Genomic DNA, 18,167 nt, shown 5'->3' with positions numbered 1-18,167 from the left:
CGTTGTGATTCATGTCAAGTCGGTTTGAGAGGAGGGAAAAAAGGTGATGGGGAGAGGGAAAAAAAGGTGACCGGAGGGATATGGAGTGAGTGATTTGAGGGGGAAAGGATTTTTTTTTTTCTTTTTGTGGAGGTTTTGTGTGTCAAGGAAGAGGAAATAGGAAAGAAAAAAGGAAAAGGGATAGATAATATGTATAGTTGATGCGAGTCATATGGGTTGTAAAATTATACATTATACCATGAATTATGTAATTTTACAACTCATCATCATAAAACGTGAGTTGCAAAGTGAAGGTGCACAAAACTAAGGTTGTAAAAACCTAAATTACACCACGGACGCAAAAGATCAAAAGCCTTCCGAAGTTCAATCGAAAGATGTTCGAACTCCACGCCAGCAAGAGGGGACGTCGCCAACTTCGTCAAACTAGTTGACCAAGTGAGTTTGAACTGAGTGTTCGAAGTCCTTTCAAACACCCATTGGATGTAATCCGATGGGCCCATGACTTCGAATATTGATTGGGTGGAGACTTCGAACAAAACCCAAAGTCTCTTCAATTATTTTTTGATTTACATTTGAATATATTTCGAACTCAGAGGTGTTCAAATTATATTTGATTGTTGACTTCGGGATACCTTGGAGTTTCAATCGAAGCGAACTCAATTGAAATTCAAACGTACATTGGAGTTTACTCAATGTTCGATATGAAATCGATATCCCTGGGATGCAGACCCGGGGGCAGACCCGGGGAATTGATCCCTTGAACCCGCCCCACACCCCCCCTAGCAATTTCATCGTTCCGCTTGCCAGGGTTCAAATTGCGAGATTTTGAGGCGAAACTAGAGAATACATTTCAGCATGAGAAAAGTGAAAGAACAAAAGAACAAGAAAGGATTGAAATGTACCTAGAGGATTGGATAGAGCAACGTAGACTAAATCAGGAGAAAGGAAAACAAAACAAACAAAAACACTAGAACAAGAGACTAGATGAAAATGGTGTCAGTACTCAATAGGGGAAAGGTGAGAAAGAGACCAAGAACCAGAATAGGAGAGAAGAGGGTAGTACCACTACTCTTGATTCCTGATGCTGGTGATCCCGCGACAACGAAGGCAGAGATTGATGATTGATGATCGTCCTGTCGTTTGTTGAGTGTGTTTGGTTGTTGGTGGTTCCGAGCGGGATGAGGAGAACCAAGCAGTGCGGCCAGGGGCAACCTTTGATTCAGGATTATTGCGCGGGTGCGGAGCGCAGCCGCAGAGAAGAGCGCCCAAGAACAAGGAGCGGAAAGAGCGCAAGATCTTTCCTGAGATTCTGACACAAATGGCTCAGAGCCCCGGGGCACTAATTTTGTGTAAATAGGATTGTAATATCATTTCTTATTGTGTATAATGTTGTGTATCTGGGAGGTATGTGTAGCAATATAACAAGTTAATAGACAGTGGGGAGGAGACTCGTGTATCTGGGAGGTAGATGTAGCAAACTAACTAACTAGATAATAAACTGGGGGGAGGAGGCATATGGATTGGAGGAGAGAGATAGATGTAGGGAGGGAGAGAGAGCGAGAAGGAGGGGGAGTAAGGAGCGGATACTAGTTTGGTGGTCCAAGTTCAATCTTGACCTCAGGCGCATTTTGGGCTTGGAGAATAGATTGCGCACGCGCCTCGATCTCTTCTTCAGATGGAGGTTGTTGATCTGCTGGTTCATGACTCCGGATGGTTTTCACATCATCCCAGAGTCGCTTGTCAATCTCGTAAATCATTGTAGCGTAAGCGGTACCATACCCCGGGGACTTCCTCCTTAATGAGGCAAGGTCCTTGTCAATGTTGTCCCAGAACGACACTTGCTTTGACTCGTTCTTGTTGCGCAGGTTGACTCGATTGAGGTTGACCATGAAGCGGATGTAGCACACCCTTACCTTGGCCCCCGAGGTAATTCGCTTGTCCGAGTGAATCTGCTTCGCACCGTGTGCTTGTCCGAGTGAATCTGCTTCGCACCGTGTTTTTTGAACGTCGGATGGAAGACGGAGTAGATGTTGGCGATGAGACTCCAAAGCGAAGGTACCTTGTCCAATCCTTTGCCGGTCATGCCGGCCTTGAGAAAAGTGGCGAGGATCAATTTCTGCTCTTTGATACAGTCAGAGACCAGGCCCTCGAAGTGATCCTTGTTTCGGCCTTTGTCGTAGTTTGCCGGTAGGTGCGTGGCGCGGAACTCTTGGGGTTCCTTGGCAATGGCAGCCTGGCGACCCGCATTTCAGTGATATGAAGGGTCCTCATCGGTCTGAGCCACAGGATCGGTACTCACGGTGACGCAATTGAACGGTGTGTCCGACACCTTCAAGCGATGGGATGCCCGGCTGCCATAGGACTGAAGGTCCTCTTGGAGCAGGACTTCGCGTACGGTGTTTCGGAGGTGGGCCTTGAAATCCTGACTATAGCCCTGCGAGGGGTCCGGCGTCGAGTGGGCCGCAGTTGGCTCCGCAACTGGGATGGCGATTGGCTGCTGAGGGGGGGGGGGCCACGGTGGAGGGCCAATAGCAAGATCGCAAGGGTGCGTTCTTCTGAGGTCATCTACAATCAACATGGGGGGTTAGTGGATGTGACCCCCATGGCATTTCACAACACTCACCTGTATTAGGGGCTGTGCCCGTTGAATAAGCTCGCTGCTGAGGGTGAAGGAGCTCTCGACCAGTTGCAGGGCGTTCCCGATCAATTCAAGTTTGTCTGGGCGGACTCCGACGGAGCTCGTAAAACTCGAACGGGAGGATCGGCTCGGGGCAGGACTGGCGCTAGGGGGGCTGTATGGCATACCTGGACTGCCCTGCGGCGGATATGGCGAGGGGGGTGGACCCATTTGGGTAAAAGTCGGCGATCACTGGGGCCCAGCTTGGCTCTGGCGATTTGAAACGCCTAAGGAGTGCGGGGATGGGTTAGGGTTATTACGTAAGTCATCCTCCAGCGCGCGAGGGACTCACCAGGAGGGTTTGGGCCTTGCGGGAAGCCCGGGCCTCCATGGCCCTGATCCGCCACATCCATCAGTCGAGTATCAACATATTGGTCTTGCGCTTCGGGTTGCGCCATGGGAGTGGGGGTGTGGTTGAATCCGGCCATGTTAAGTAGTTGTATTGGCCGTTGTGGAACTACTCTTGGGATGAATAGAGCTGGAGAGGGAATGGTGCTTTAATGGGCTGCCTCTCTGGGAACAAGAAAAAGATATAAGAGTGTGGACTCTTATGGAAAGGTGTGGCTATAGAGGATTCTTGAGGTATGTCTTGAGGGTTACTTTTCTACTAATCTAATATTTTGTACACAGATAACAAGCTTGTCCAATCTGATTTATTGGCATAAGCAAGGCTAATGATAGGTGACCAGTGATCTGAATTACTTTGACAGGATCTGATGGGGAACAAATGAAGAGGAAAACAACCCAGTTTATATACACAAGAAAGAGGAGCCATGAGGAAACAAGGATAACCTGAAGGGAAGCATAGAACATTCTACTTCTATAGGATGAAACAGCCATGTGGTCAGAGTATTGGGTCAAGGAGTCACATGATGGTGTAATAGTGGGTGGGGATGATGCCATCTTCTGGGGGCTATGGTTCAATCTTCCTAGTTAGAGGAGGGGATATGTGAGACATAACAGGGGTAGAATATTCTATGATCTAAGATAGGAGTAGTTAGGCGTTTCAGGAAGTGTTTCAGGAAGAAGTCATCTAGGGATTGAAGATAGGATGAGTTAGGTGTTTCAGGAAGCGTTTCAGGAAGCGTTTCAGGAAGCGTTTCAGGAAGCGTTTCAGGAAGCGTTTCAGGAAGTGTTTCAGGGAGAAATAATCTAGGTGGGGTTTGGGGCTATGTCTAGTATAATGTGTATCATGTTGGGTTTGGAGGGTGAAGGGTTTCAAGGTTGCTTATACATCTTTGAGCACATGGTTCTAAGGAAACACTAGAAGAAGGGGGTAACATGTGATCTGGGTAGATGTTTGAGACTAGGGAGAGGGTTTATCCAAGAGAGGGGGAGTGTGGGAAGAGGGAATACTATTATCCAGGGTATGACCATTGAGTGGGGATGTCGAGGACCTTGGGCTTTGCTGACAAGGGGGCCAGAGGTATGGGATTTAGTCTTGAGGTGTGACAGCCTTGTGATTGATGGTTGCTGGTTTTCTGGGTAGATCAGGATTGGCTTACCACATCCACCCCCAAATTAGATGATGTCCCCATCATCCAGAAAAAAAGAAAAGAGGCCAATCCTGAGGAGAGAAGAAAAGCTAGCATATGACAGAGGACAAAGGAAGAGATGAACTGAAGCAAAAAAGAAACTATGTTGTGTAGATTTTATGATGCCCAAAAAGTGAAATTGAGGATGAGAAAGATTTTATGTGAAGGCTGAGGGGGAGACATGTTTTTTTTATATCTTCACCTTTTTCCTATGTATGAACTTGAATTTGAGGGGAGAGGTCATGAGAGGAAAGGGAAGTATATTGGCTTGCCACCCCCAAATTGGGTGAGCTTGAGCTGGGGTGTGAAGATTAATCTAAAAAAAACTGAGAGAAGGGACTGATCTCTTGGGGAAATGAGGAAAAAACAACAGCCACCCCCAAATTGGGTGAGTGTGACTAGGTAGCAAGGCTTATGAGATTCTGACTAGTAGGGATAGTCCATGTCCCTTAGATATGAAAGTTCCTGGAGTTTTACCAAAACCAATATGAGACATGCCCTTCAACCTATGGAACTTGAAGTTAGCAAGGATCCAAATATTCCATAGATTAATTTTTCGGATTTTTGGAAGGGGAGTTGGGGAAAACCAAGGTACTGGGAGTTTATGCTGAATACTGGTTGACTTGATTATTTGCTTTAGGAATTTCAGAAAAAATTGAGCTCCAGAATCCTTTTGGCTTGTGTCAGGGGGTTTGAAGAGTGGATATTCAAGGTGATTAGGGATAAACTGGTGAGTTGGAAGAGAATGTGATTCCTGTGGATTGTTTGTTAGAGAGGCTGATTCCAATTTTCTTTCTGTGGGTTTACCAGGGTCTTTGTGAAAAACATGTCTTCCCAAACTACAAATGGATGCTGAGTTGGGAATAGAGGTTTTATCAACTAGGGATAAATCTGCACCATGATAATTTGAGGAAGGCAAGTTTGGCTGGGAATAACTTTCTTCAAAAAAAGGTGGACCAAATTCCAATGTGGGTTTTCCTACTAAATCCAAGGTTGATCTCTTTGTGATGGAGGCTGATGAAGATATTTTGTCTATAAGTTTACCAGGATCCTTCTGAAAAATGCAGGTCTCTAATTTGGCTGAGAATTGGTTGGAAAGATGAATGGGCTCAAAATTCTGAGTGGAAAGTAATGGGAATTGTTCCAAGGAAGAGTCTATTTTACTATCTATAAAAGCTGCCTGGGCTCCAAGAATATCCAAGGGTAGTGGACTCGAATGAAAAGAATTTTCTAGAAAGAAGGATTGCAATATTGGCAACATGCAAGGGTGGGTTCTTTTGAGGTTTTCTTTTCTTCAGATGTAGCTTCAATGGTTGAGTCATGCTTGGGTGAGTGAGTTTCTTCTGGGGGAAAATTTTGGCTGAGATTTTCTGTGGCCTCTTCTTCAGTTAATTCCAATTTAGTTTCAAAGGCAAATAGAGTATCTGGAGGTTCTTTAAATATTAATTTTGGTGAGAGAATCTCAGGGATAGAAGTTTCTTCATTGGTTCCACTGGCTGATCCTAATTGCTCTGCTTTTGTGTTGTCCAATTTTTCTGAGGTTCCAAGATTTCCAAAGACCTGGGATGTGATTTTTGACAAGAAAGGTGTCATAAGTCTAACTGGGGAGCTGTCTTCATCTTCCAGGTCTTCACTATTGACTTTGATCTTCAGCATTGAATCCAAGGGTAATCTTCTAGAACTGATCATCAAGGCTTCCACATCTTGGTCCATGTGCTCTATTATTCCAAAGGATACCTGAGGTTCCAGGTTACTTGCTTGTGCATTTGGGTTGAGTGTTCCAGAGGGTAAGTTGATAACTCCTGGTTGCTTCTTTGCTTGGTGAAACTGGTCCACAGTTGCCTTGTAGGGGGTATTCCTGTCCCAGGGAATTTGAGATCCATCAGGGAGTCTGACTGTATTCCCTTCTTTCTTGCAGAGGCCATTGAGTTCATCCAGGTTTACTAGGTTGCATCTATGCATGGTGTGGCCCATCATATGACAGTAATTGCACTTCAGGGTTGCAGGGTCCCTCTCATATTGAGCTGGTTTGTAGGGGACATGACTGGAAGAGATAAAGGGGAAGGCTTTTGGACATTCCAACTGGCAAGGTTCCTAGTGAGTTGATCCATGGATTTATCCTGAGTTTGGTTTTGTTGACTCATTTTTGCAGGCTGTTGAATTCCTAAGGGTTTTTCCTGGGTTGTTTCTTCCTCCAAAATTGACAGGGTCTTGAATTCCTTGGAGATGTATTGCATAATGACTAGGTAAGGAGGGAGAATATGGGAACCATCCACAGAGCTTTTCATTTGTCTATCCCTAAGGAGCTCCCTACAGACTGATACCTTGATGGGGGTGCTGACACAGTTGAGTACTGCATGTCTTATTTCTTCTGCACTAGCCATATGCTGACACCAAACTAGGTAAGCTACCAGGTTTTCCAACTTGATGCTGAAGTCCTGGAATTCCTTCTGAGTTTTGATTCCTTTGGCCTGAGTAGTAAAAAGGAGCTTGTCCAAATCATTCCTGGTGTACTTGAGGAGAGGTAACATTTTTCCCCATCTTTGGACTAATTTCAGTTTAAGCTTTTCCCAATCATGGCCAACCTGTTCAGTCATTTCCTGTACCTCATTGATCAGGGCTTCTCCTTCCAAGAAGACAGTAATTTGGATGGCTATATCACATCCTAGGGCACCATCCAGTTGAGCAGCATTTTCTAGCCTCTTGATGAAGTTACTGATTTCCATGTTGGAACCATCAAAAAAGAGGCCTTTGGCCATGGATTTGATCTTGACAGGTTTTCTTCCAAAAGGTTCTGGGTTGTAGGCTGGGAGTTGGATATTGGCTTCCAAGAAATGGTGAGGATTGCTAGTGTTGGTTCCCATCTGGTAATTTTGGGCTGCAGAGGTACTTGCTGACTGGGCTGCTACAGGTTGAAATGGTTCAGGGAGAGGGTCCAAGGCAGGGCTTCCAGAACTAGGAGGATTGGCATTCCTCATGGGGCCAGGATTGGTTGGTAGGTATGGGTTTCCAGGATAGTTGACTCCCAAGTTTGCAGGGACATAATTTTTATTCCAGGGTTGTTCAGTAGGTCCAGGGTTTCCAAATTGATTAGTTCCAGGGTTTGCAGGTAAGTTGTTTCCCCCAAAGTGGGTGGACCCATGGGCTTCTTGCTGGGGTTGTCCTGTGTATCCAGGGTTGATGTGAGCTGATCCAAGATTGGGTTGTCCTCCAGTAGTAGGTATTTGACCAAGGTTTGCTTCTCTGGAGAATCCAACAAATGCAGGCATGACAAATCTTTCTATGGCTGACTCCAAGGTGGTTCTAGGTAGGTATTGGGACTGAGAGTTGGATCTAAAGTGCTTAGCCATATTTAAGGGTTGATTGTTAAATGACTGGAGAGAAGGAGATGAGGATTTGTTCTGTGAATTGATGGGAGTAAGGGTTGATGGTAGATAATCCTGGGGAACTTGGGATATTGTCAGGGAAATCTGTAAAGGTATGTAGATTTGTTAAAATATGAAGTTTAATAAATGCACTAGCTAATCTGTAACTATCTATGAGACTAGTACTCCAAAAGTAAGACTGAAAACTGAAGATCTTCAGGCCACTGTTGGGACACCACTTGTGGAACTACTCTTGGGATGAATAGAGCTGGAGAGGGAATGGTGCTTTAATGGGCTGCCTCTCTGGGAACAAGAAAAAGATATAAGAGTGTGGACTCTTATGGAAAGGTGTGGCTATAGAGGATTCTTGAGGTATGTCTTGAGGGTTACTTTTCTACTAATCTAATATTTTGTACACAGATAACAAGCTTGTCCAATCTGATTTATTGGCATAAGCAAGGCTAATGATAGGTGACCAGTGATCTGAATTACTTTGACAGGATCTGATGGGGAACAAATGAAGAGGAAAACAACCCAGTTTATATACACAAGAAAGAGGAGCCATGAGGAAACAAGGATAACCTGAAGGGAAGCATAGAACATTCTACTTCTATAGGATGAAACAGCCATGTGGTCAGAGTATTGGGTCAAGGAGTCACATGATGGTGTAATAGTGGGTGGGGATGATGCCATCTTCTGGGGGCTATGGTTCAATCTTCCTAGTTAGAGGAGGGGATATGTGAGACATAACAGGGGTAGAATATTCTATGATCTAAGATAGGAGTAGTTAGGCGTTTCAGGAAGTGTTTCAGGAAGAAGTCATCTAGGGATTGAAGATAGGAGGAGTTAGGTGTTTCAGGAAGCGTTTCAGGAAGCGTTTCAGGAAGCGTTTCAGGAAGCGTTTCAGGAAGCGTTTCAGGAAGTGTTTCAGGGAGAAATAATCTAGGTGGGGTTTGGGGCTATGTCTAGTATAATGTGTATCATGTTGGGTTTGGAGGGTGAAGGGTTTCAAGGTTGCTTATACATCTTTGAGCACATGGTTCTAAGGAAACACTAGAAGAAGGGGGTAACATGTGATCTGGGTAGATGTTTGAGACTAGGGAGAGGGTTTATCCAAGAGAGGGGGAGTGTGGGAAGAGGGAATACTATTATCTAGGGTATGACCATTGAGTGGGGATGTCGAGGACCTTGGGCTTTGCTGACAAGGGGGCCAGAGGTATGGGATTTAGTCTTGAGGTGTGACAGCCTTGTGATTGATGGTTGCTGGTTTTCTGGGTAGATCAGGATTGGCTTACCACACCGTGATTGACACGGCCATTGCTTGGGAGGAGGGGATTTGACAGTGGCCCGCGGTTTGAGTTTGGGTCGGACAACGGATTTGGGTTGGACATGTTAGAGTAGTTGTATTGGCCGTGATCGACACGGCCATCGCTTGGGAGGAGGGGATTTGGATTTGACAGTGGCCCGCGGTTTGAGTTCGGGTTGGACAACGGATTCGGGTTGCTGTCAAGCTGGTCCCATGAGGGGTGCCCGCTGAGGGGCTGCGACATGTTTGGGTTTTCAATGAACTGTGTCCTACAACGGTGTCAAACAGGTAAGATAAGTGATCAGTGTCGGTCTCAGTCGGATCACATATCAAACTAAAATACTTGCCGGTTTCAGTTTGATATGTTACAGGCGTTCATGAGCATTGGCGGAAGGGAGGGGTTAGGGGGTGGTGGCTCATAGAACACTCACCAATGTCCGCAGGAATAATATCGTGAGAACTGATTGAGTTTGGCCTTTCCGATGGAGGCGGACTTCCGACGGGGTCGGAGAAAACCTCAACCGTTGCTGCGGACCAGACTTGACTGTGGGGCCAAGCTGCGTGCATGCCGCGCAAATTCCTGACTTCCTTGCCTCTTGCCACAAACCACCGACAGTTGGGTTCAACCAGCCAAAACACAACATTTCAGAATTAAACCCACCTTTGATCTCACATAACTCAAGGCATTCAGTATCATCAAATAATTTGGAAATCAGATATCTATCATTACTATTGAGCCCCAAGAATCAGTCCCTACTGTTTTAAATAAATCAATAATTATCAAGCCAATTATTCAAGTTCCTCCAGATTTTCCAAGGAATTAAACCCACCTTTGATCTCACAAAACTCAAGGCATTCAGGTTCATCAAATAATTTGGAAATCAGATATCTATCATTCCTATTGAGCCCCAAGAATCAGTCCCTACGGTTTTAAATAAATCTGTAATTATCAAGCCAATCATTCAAGTTCCTCCAGATTTTCCAAGGAATTAAACCCGGCTATGGCACCAAACAATCATCCTGGTGAGTGCATTCATTTACACAATGGTATATGATTGTGTCCATCTGGTTATATGATTCTTATATGGTGTTTTTTTGATATGGTGTTTTTTTGGTTGTGTCATTCTAATCTGATGGGAAATATATTACCCTCAGGTTTTGAGGCTAATTTGGATCAAGATGGTAGATACCTTTACAGATGTGTGATTTGCAAATCCAAATGGGCCAAGGAGTGCAACATACCATTACATCTTCAAACCAGAACTCATATGAACAAGTTGACAGAACTCCAGAGTTTCCAAAATGCAATGGCTCAATCAAATTCTCAAACACATGGTTCTAGCTCGTCACTCCCTCACGTTTGGAATCAGGTGCCTGCAGATCCCCAGGTGGAAATTCCTGATCAAAATCTTGGATCCCTGCAGATGGGCCCAGAAGAGCCTCAAACAGTGGATGTTGATATGAATGACAGTGCGGCCTTTGGTTTTGGTTCTGAGGATCAAGAGGAAGTCATGGGTGGGGATCAAGGCATGCTTCAGTGGGTTCATGATGCACTTATGGCTGGATTGATGGAAGATGAAGTGTTAACCCCTGGTCAAGAGGATGATGATGATGATGAACAATCAGAGGCAACAATGGACAATTCCAATTGGTTTCCCTTTAGGTCCAAGGGGGTGAGTGGCAAATTTCCCCTTGAGATTGTATGTATAACTCTGGGCTGATCAGACCACCCCACGCTTACCATACATACAAACTCGCAGCATCTGTTCTCAGCACTCATGCTAGGCCATCTGCACAATCGCTTATCACGCACCATGTATCACCAGTTGCGGGTCATCCTACGTGTGTGGGGCATGAAGCTGCCCCATTGGGACAGCATCAAACGCAACCGGGATACAATCCGGAAGACTTTAGATGTGAAAATCAACAAGCATGTCTCCATATTTAATAATACATGTTATTATCTGAGTCTGCATGACTTGATTGGACATGTGGGTCAACTGACATCCTTCTGCTTGATTTTGCAATTGACTGACACATTATCTCCCCTGACATTTTATTTCCCAGGAATTGGCAAATCCCATTGTTCACCCACATATGCAATTCTACCCACATGACACCAAAGGGAAGAACATCAGGGCTCTGTACCAAAGTGAAAAGTGGTGTGAAAGTCTTAACCAAGAACACCGCGTCCAAATGGCACCTTACAATGGCAAACACTACTATATATTTGAGCCAATAACTTTGATGGATCACCCAGATAGTCACATTGTGGTGCCAATATTTTTCTACCAGTATCAAGATGAAATATGGGGCAAGTGTTTTTGTGCCAAATTTTCCAGACCAAATCAGTCTGGTAACATGATATTCTACATACGGGCAAATATTGGATATAACGACCAAGATTTGCTTGATATTCCTGTCAGGAAGTTCAACAAGTTATACTCAGAAATCCGCCATCAAGATGGATCATTGCTTATGTCAAAGTGTGATAATTTGCTATATGGTAAGCAGTTAATGAAACTCTTCACATGATAGTATCACCCCTACATTTTGTGTTGTTTTGACAAGTATCACCCCACCTTTTTGTGTTGTTTTGACAGAACATGGCACCCCAATTGGGGCCGACCCTATTCGCATACCCAATCCCTGGAGAGAGAGGGCAGGTAAAAAGATCATTCAACATGTCCCCATTACCCTCTACTCTGATGACACTTCAGGTAACCAGTCTAAGAGATGGAACAAACATATTTCTTACTATTTCACATTGGGAGGACTGCCGCCTGAAATGACCAACATGGAATACAATTGTCATTTTATTGCAACCTCCAATGTTGCTTCAGCTTTGGAGATTGGTGAGCCCATTGTTGCAGAGATCAAGTGAGTGAACAACACATAATGGATAGTTCCTTTCATTGTCTCTGACATTGTATAATATCCACACAGTCATTTGGCAACTCAAGGTAGCATAGCATTTGATGCAGGTCTGAAACACGAAGTATTGTATATGGTGGTCCCACTCGCTTTCCTTGCGGACTCACCTATGTCTGCAGAAATTACAAGCACATTCAACCCAGGTCAAGCCAATAATCCTTGCAGGATGTGTCATCTCAGTACTCAATCAAAAGAACACCGGTGCAGTTTGGAATTCCTCCGTGCCTTTTTTGGCCTAACAGCTTTACCCATTGCTAGAAAGTGGCATGAAACCAAGAGTCGATCTCATGAACTTTGGGAGCTATACTATACAAAATCTAAGAATCAATTCAAGTTGAAAACTGCAGAGTATGGATTGAAGGAACAAATAACACACAGGTTGATGGAATTGCATACTCAGAAGGTCCATGAACGGGTCAGAATTGCCCAACTTGCAGAACACTCCCATCCAAGAATATTCAACTCTTATTTGGAACTAGCATCATTTGATGGATGTAATCACACCCCAGTGGAGATACTACACGTAGTACTCCTAGGATGTGTCAAATATCTTATGGCTGACCTTATGACAAATAGGATACCCAAGAGCAAATTGAAAGAAGTGGAGGCCTGCTTGCGATCATTCAACACCGATGCCCTCAACTTTCCACAACTTCAGGCAACTTACATGATGGCCCACCATCGATCCTTCATTGGTAAAGATTTCCAAATCATCTTGCAGGTTGCAGCATTTGTGTTGTTTCCTTACATGACCGAAGACATGAAGAATGTTTGGTACTCAATGTGCTTTATGTCAAGTATGGTTTTTCAGACAGTCATTCCTGACATGGAAACCTATATCCAACAACTGGAAGGGGTTATACGGGAGTTCATGTATCACATATCAAAAATGTCTGGCAGGTGGTCAAATAAACCCAAGATCCACATGCTGTTACACCTACCTCAATCAATTAGACGATTTGGGCCCCCAATCCTATTTGCCACTGAGAAATTTGAAAATTATAACGGAATAGTCCGCACTGCATCAATCCATTCCAACAGACAAGCACCAAGTCACGATTTAGCCCTGACTTTCAGCAACTATCACATTGAGAGGCTATTATACTCTGGCGCCTACCTTCATGATTCCAAGACAGGGGAATACTTTCAAGCCAAACCTAATGTTACCAACATATTTAAATCAAATGTCCTGATCCAAAAATTATTTGGGTACAACTCCACCTTAGTCAACCCCATGAAATCATACCCCTGCTTACACTCAAATAAACCAAATATCCCAGAGGCAGAACTTGAACCAATTCCTGAGGCGCTTACTGCAAGACTCAACCCAAACAGCAGTGTTAGACAAGTATCTCCTATCCATCTGAATGCCAAGGAAATAATTCACAAGGGGACGTTTTATTTGGTATGCTAACCACAGGAAAATTTTAATTATGCTATCATACAAAAATGCACTGACAACCTAATTTTGTGTGAATAGGAGCAAGGGGGTCCAAATCAAGTTGAAGTTATTGCATGTGTCCAATCGTTGTGGGAGGTCACCCCAGGGAATCACTATTATGTGAGACGTGTGGAATGTCAGAGAGGACACATCAATTGTCATACTCGAATGCCTACACTGCAGAAGAGGTCCAGCTATGCTATTGTACCTGTCCCAGTAAGTAAATTATACATAAACCTCAAACATTATGTCACCAGGAAAATTGACAGCAAAATCATTTGATCAGTGGATTAAGTGTTGCCTCAACGTACAGCATAATTGCATTGAAGGAGGGTGTGCCGCAGTGGAGGCAGCTGTGCCAGTGAACAAGCGACAAGAGGGCACATCTGTCTGTTATCACATCCAACACACTAATCACAATAGTTATCTGTTGAATGCATTTGCACATCACGAGGCTCAACGCCACCGCCAGCTATCAGGATTGCGGCACATGGTTGTTACTGGATCACAGATGATGGAAGCATTGACCGAGGGACTTCAGAAGTGGCAAGGAGAAAATGATGGTGATGACGTCAGTGATTAGATGTGAATCCAAGCAATTAGATGTGAATCCAAGCTGGTAGTTATTGTTATTGTGTGTGAAATCAGCAAATTATGAAAAAAAATCTTTGGGACTTGTGTAAATGTTTTACTGTTTTTATTTCTCTTACCCTACCCCTGTGGAGGCTGTTTGGCCTTATATTTTACCTTACAATTTTACCTTACACCTGTGTATATTTTAAAGCATGTTCAACTTGTCACCAGACTATACTGCATGATGGTGTTGAATTGACTCAGAGTTACTCTTCAGCCTTAAGTTGGCAGAGATATGATAAGCAAAATTTATCATATCTATTTTTAAGGAAGCACCCAAGAAATCATATAAAATTATCTGGAGAATAAGATAAAGAATGCAGCAGCATACAACACAAAGTTTTCTGACCAGTAGCAGAAAATAAAAATTCAGGACAAGCCTGGAAAAGATAGGTGGAAGTGTAAGATAAGCAAGAGAAAAAAACATCGCCAATGGAGGATGAACAGGGGAGGGGGGGGGGGGAGCGAGGCATGTGCAGAACAAGGGATTTCCAGGACAGGATTGGGATTGTTAATCCTGGTGCAGTCTCTTCATGGCTTCGTGGACCCCGCCCTTGAGCAAGACTGCCGGGCCATAGCGGATCCCCAGTTTGCAGAGCCTTCGGATCGAGGTGGTCTTGAAGATCGACCAGTGGTAGAGGGAGTGCCTCTCAATCGCCGCATGAGTCTGGGAGTCGCCGGGCTGGATGTGGCAGAGGTCGAGATAGGCCTCCATTGTGAGGTCGCCATCAGAGGGGGGGGGGAACTGGAGCTCGACTTCGCGCGCTTCGGGTTTGGCGGGGTTGAAGAGCCCAATGACTGAAGTTGGTTGACAAGTAAAGACGGCAACGGCTTGCGATCTTCGGCCTCGGCACGTGACGGGTCGAACATGTCCGGGCAGAGTGCCTGAAGCCTCTCGATGATAGACTTGCGCTTCCGAGGTACCAGGCGCCGCGGGGAAGGGGGTCCATCATCGTTGCCTGGGAGAGGGGCCGGAGCCTCATTGCGGCGAGGCTGCGATTGGGCCTGAGCCGGGTGGTGCGAGCCATCAGTGCATGGCCCAAATGGATATCGATATCAGGGCAAAGATGGGAGGGAGTTAACTTACGTTTTTTGGAGATACCACTCTGGTTTTCTCCTCCTCCGTCGTCGTGGCGTGAGCTAGGTTCCCGGTTTTCCATAACGTGCAAGGTGGGTCGGAAGCAAGCTGGGAGGGCAAGTTTGCGATGCGGAGACAAATCGCAATGGGGGAGATATCTATGTTGGATGCTTGACTTGAGTTCATATCCTGCTGGCGATGATTTATTTTTGAACGAATATTTCTGGCGATGTTTGAATTCTGTTCGATTGTCGGTGGCTGAGGATGATAGTCGAAGTGGAATCGAAATGACCTCGAAAGCGGTTCGGAGGGCAATCGAATGAGTTTTGAATGGCAGTCGAATAAGGTTTTCACCGGAGTTTATCCGGCGAATCCGGCGGATATCCCGGATATTTGCCGGATTGAGTTTCCACTCAATTATTCCTCGAATTATTTCCCAAAAAATTGGGAAAAAAATCAAGGAGTATTCGAAATCCCAACGAGTGGGGCCACTTTGAATTTCTTTTGATAATTTTCCGTCACTTCGAACGGCGTTCGGAAAAGACGCAAGGAAGTGTGTCCGTGGTGTAGTGGTCTGAAGACCAATTTTGCAAAAAATATTTTGCAAACCATATGCGTTGCAAGACAAAAGGGTTGCAAAATTCCACTTGCAACCCGTTTGTGTGGAAATTTACAACTCATCATCCAAGTTTATTAAAGACACAGTTTTATCTGAATTGTAAAAAACAAGATCAAGGGTTCCCCCTATGAAATAACAAAAGAGCAAAAAAAAAATCAAGGGTTTCCCCTTATGTAAAGCTTCCAAAAAATGACCGCAATAATCTCCATACGATAATCATTCAAAAAATAAAATCTCGACCTAGCCCCCCAACAACAGCAGAGCTGTGTACTCAGGCTCACCCCCCAGCCCGCGTCTAGCGCGCGGGTCAAAAGGGATGGACATGAAGGCCCCCGGCCAGCAGCTAAGGCTACGGACCAGTGGGGGGCCCACTCTTTGCCCCTCAGACTGCGCATGTGCAACAGCGGAGGGGTTGAGGGTGATGGATAGCTGGAAGTGCAGCATTTCCAATCGCCCTGGGGAATCGATAATCTCAAACGCTGCCTCTCTTTTAAGCAGTTTGTCCTTCGCTACGTTGCTGGACTCGCCGCCGCCGTTCTCTCAACTCGCGCTGAATCAAATTCACCGTTACCCTCGCCACGACGTTGTACATATCCACCGTCGCTATCTGCAACCCACCGCCACACCACCCTATCATTGCTGTGCACTAACAAACCACCGTGGCGCAACCTGACTCTAGGGGTGAGGGGAATTTGTGCGAGCTGTTATCGCTGCTATCAATGCCCATCTAGCATAACATACGTGTCGCCTTATTATCATCCTCAAAGAAAACATCGCCCATCTTTGCACCAGAAATAAATCCAGGACGTGGGGAAAAGACGGCTGGAAGAAAGTGGTGGTCTTCATCGTCGCGGATGGGCGGAAGGTCATTCATCCACGAGTTCTCGACTGGTAAGCTCTCCTGGTCACCGTACATACATAGTCCTGTCAGCGCTAATACAGGGTTTCTTGGGGGGTAGTCTTTCTGCATTAGGTGTTTATCAAGATGGTGTAGGATCCAAAATGGTTCAAGACCAACCCGTGACAGCACACATTTACGAGTTCACCACCCAACTTTCGGTAGACGGTGACCTGAAGTTCAAGGGATTAGAGAAGGGAATCGTGCCCACACAGATCATCTTCTGCATGAAAGAGCGCAACCAGAACAAGATCAACTCTCACTGGTGGATGCTCAATGCCTTCTGTCCACTTCTTCAGCCCAACGTCTGCGTGCTTCTCAAGGTGGGCACCAAACCGGGCCCGCGTAGCTTGTACCATCTCTGGAAATGAATGGATCTCAACTCAAACGTTGGTGGCGCGTGTGGTGAGATTTGTGCAATGAAAGGCAAAGGCTGGCTCGGACTACTCAACCCCATAGTGGCCGCTCAAAACTTCGAATATAAAATGTCAAGTGAGCACGTTATTAGGCACTCACACCTGCGCTATGCCTTGTGAGACTGATGATGAGAATGTTGGTTGGTCTTCTAGACATCTTGGATAAACCAACGGAATCCGTATTTGGCTATATATCTGTTCTACCCGGCGCATTCTCAGCCTATTGATACATTGCACTCAAGAACGATGAGATCGGGCGAAGACCGCTAGCGTCGTACTTCAAGGGCAAAACGCTTGCCGGTCGGGATGCGGATGTGTTTACGTCGAACATGTATCTGGCCAAGGACCGGATCCTGTGCTGGGAGCTGGTGGCCAAACGCGGGCACAACTGGGTGCTCAAGTACGTCAAGAGCGCCTGGGGCAAGACCGATGTGCCCAACGAGGTCCCAGAATTCATCAGTCAGCGCCGTCGTTGGCTCAACGGAAGCTTCTTTGCCGCTATTTATTCCTTGGCACATATAGGCCAGATGTCTCGCACCAAACACTCCCGAAAGCAAGCTCTTGCACTCTACTTCGAAGGACTCTACAACTTTTTGAATCTTTTATTTGCTTGGTTTGGATTTGCAAACTACATGAGCATGATCCCTCCCCCCCCCTCTCGGCTTTTCTCAGTTATTCCAGCGTGAGCTAACATACTGCTGTCCTACATCAGTACATTTTTTTTGTACTAGTATCATCCTCACTTGAAGACCCATCTCTGAAAATGCCCAAGGCAATCACAATCATCAATGAGAAACCAGAACAGCGTGCCGTGAGCTAAGGAGGCCGTGATGGGAGGCCGACGACGAACGGGAGAGAGAAGGGAAATGAACTAAGCACCTGAGAAACCAGAACAGCGTGCCGTGAGCTAAGGAGGCCGTGATGGGAGGCCGAAGACGAACGGGAGAGAGAAGGGAAATGAACTAAGCACCTGTTGGTGCAAGGGGAATGACTCGGAGAAAGATGAGTGATCACATTGCATAGGGAGCAAGACAAGAGAGAAAGGAACAGAGAGAGGGAAAAGACAAGCAAACCTGAGAAACCAGAACAGCGTGCCGTGAGCTAAGGAGGCCGTGATGGGAGGCCGACTACGAACGGGAGAGAGAAGGGAAATGAACTAAGCACCTGTTGGTGCAAGGGGAATGACTCGGAGAAAGATGAGTGAAGAAAAGAAAAGGAGGCTCGGTACAAGATACTAAAGTCTAAGTACAAGCTTCTAAACCTAA

The 18,167-nt window shown here is 45.5% G+C and overlaps 3 protein-coding genes across 3 annotated transcripts; 2 read left to right on the top strand and 1 right to left on the bottom strand.

Annotated features, from left to right (window-relative positions):
- Positions 1-1,486: 1,486 nt before the first annotated feature.
- Positions 1,487-3,008, bottom strand: PtA15_1A267 (uncharacterized protein; the record flags this gene model as incomplete). Its single annotated transcript, XM_053165276.1, has 4 exons — positions 1,487-1,498; positions 1,961-2,233; positions 2,806-2,904; positions 2,970-3,008. The coding sequence occupies 4 exons, from the start codon at positions 3,006-3,008 to the stop codon at positions 1,487-1,489; spliced, it is 423 nt and encodes a 140-aa protein (XP_053016484.1).
- A 13,582-nt stretch (positions 3,009-16,590) lies between these two features.
- PtA15_1A266 (uncharacterized protein) lies at positions 16,591-16,857 on the top strand (the record flags this gene model as incomplete). The annotated part of the gene is made up of 1 exon (XM_053165275.1): positions 16,591-16,857. The coding sequence occupies one exon, from the start codon at positions 16,591-16,593 to the stop codon at positions 16,855-16,857; it is 267 nt and encodes an 88-aa protein (XP_053016483.1).
- A 374-nt stretch (positions 16,858-17,231) lies between these two features.
- Positions 17,232-17,588, top strand: PtA15_1A265 (uncharacterized protein; the record flags this gene model as incomplete). Its single annotated transcript, XM_053165274.1, has 1 exon — positions 17,232-17,588. The coding sequence occupies one exon, from the start codon at positions 17,232-17,234 to the stop codon at positions 17,586-17,588; it is 357 nt and encodes a 118-aa protein (XP_053016482.1).
- Positions 17,589-18,167: the final 579 nt, after the last annotated feature.

The sequence above is a fragment of the Puccinia triticina genome, chromosome 1A (genome assembly GCF_026914185.1).
Source record: "Puccinia triticina chromosome 1A, complete sequence".
Taxonomy (NCBI): domain Eukaryota; kingdom Fungi; phylum Basidiomycota; class Pucciniomycetes; order Pucciniales; family Pucciniaceae; genus Puccinia; species Puccinia triticina.
Note: the sequence above shows the minus strand (reverse complement) of the source record. Positions and strands in the feature narration are given on the sequence as shown.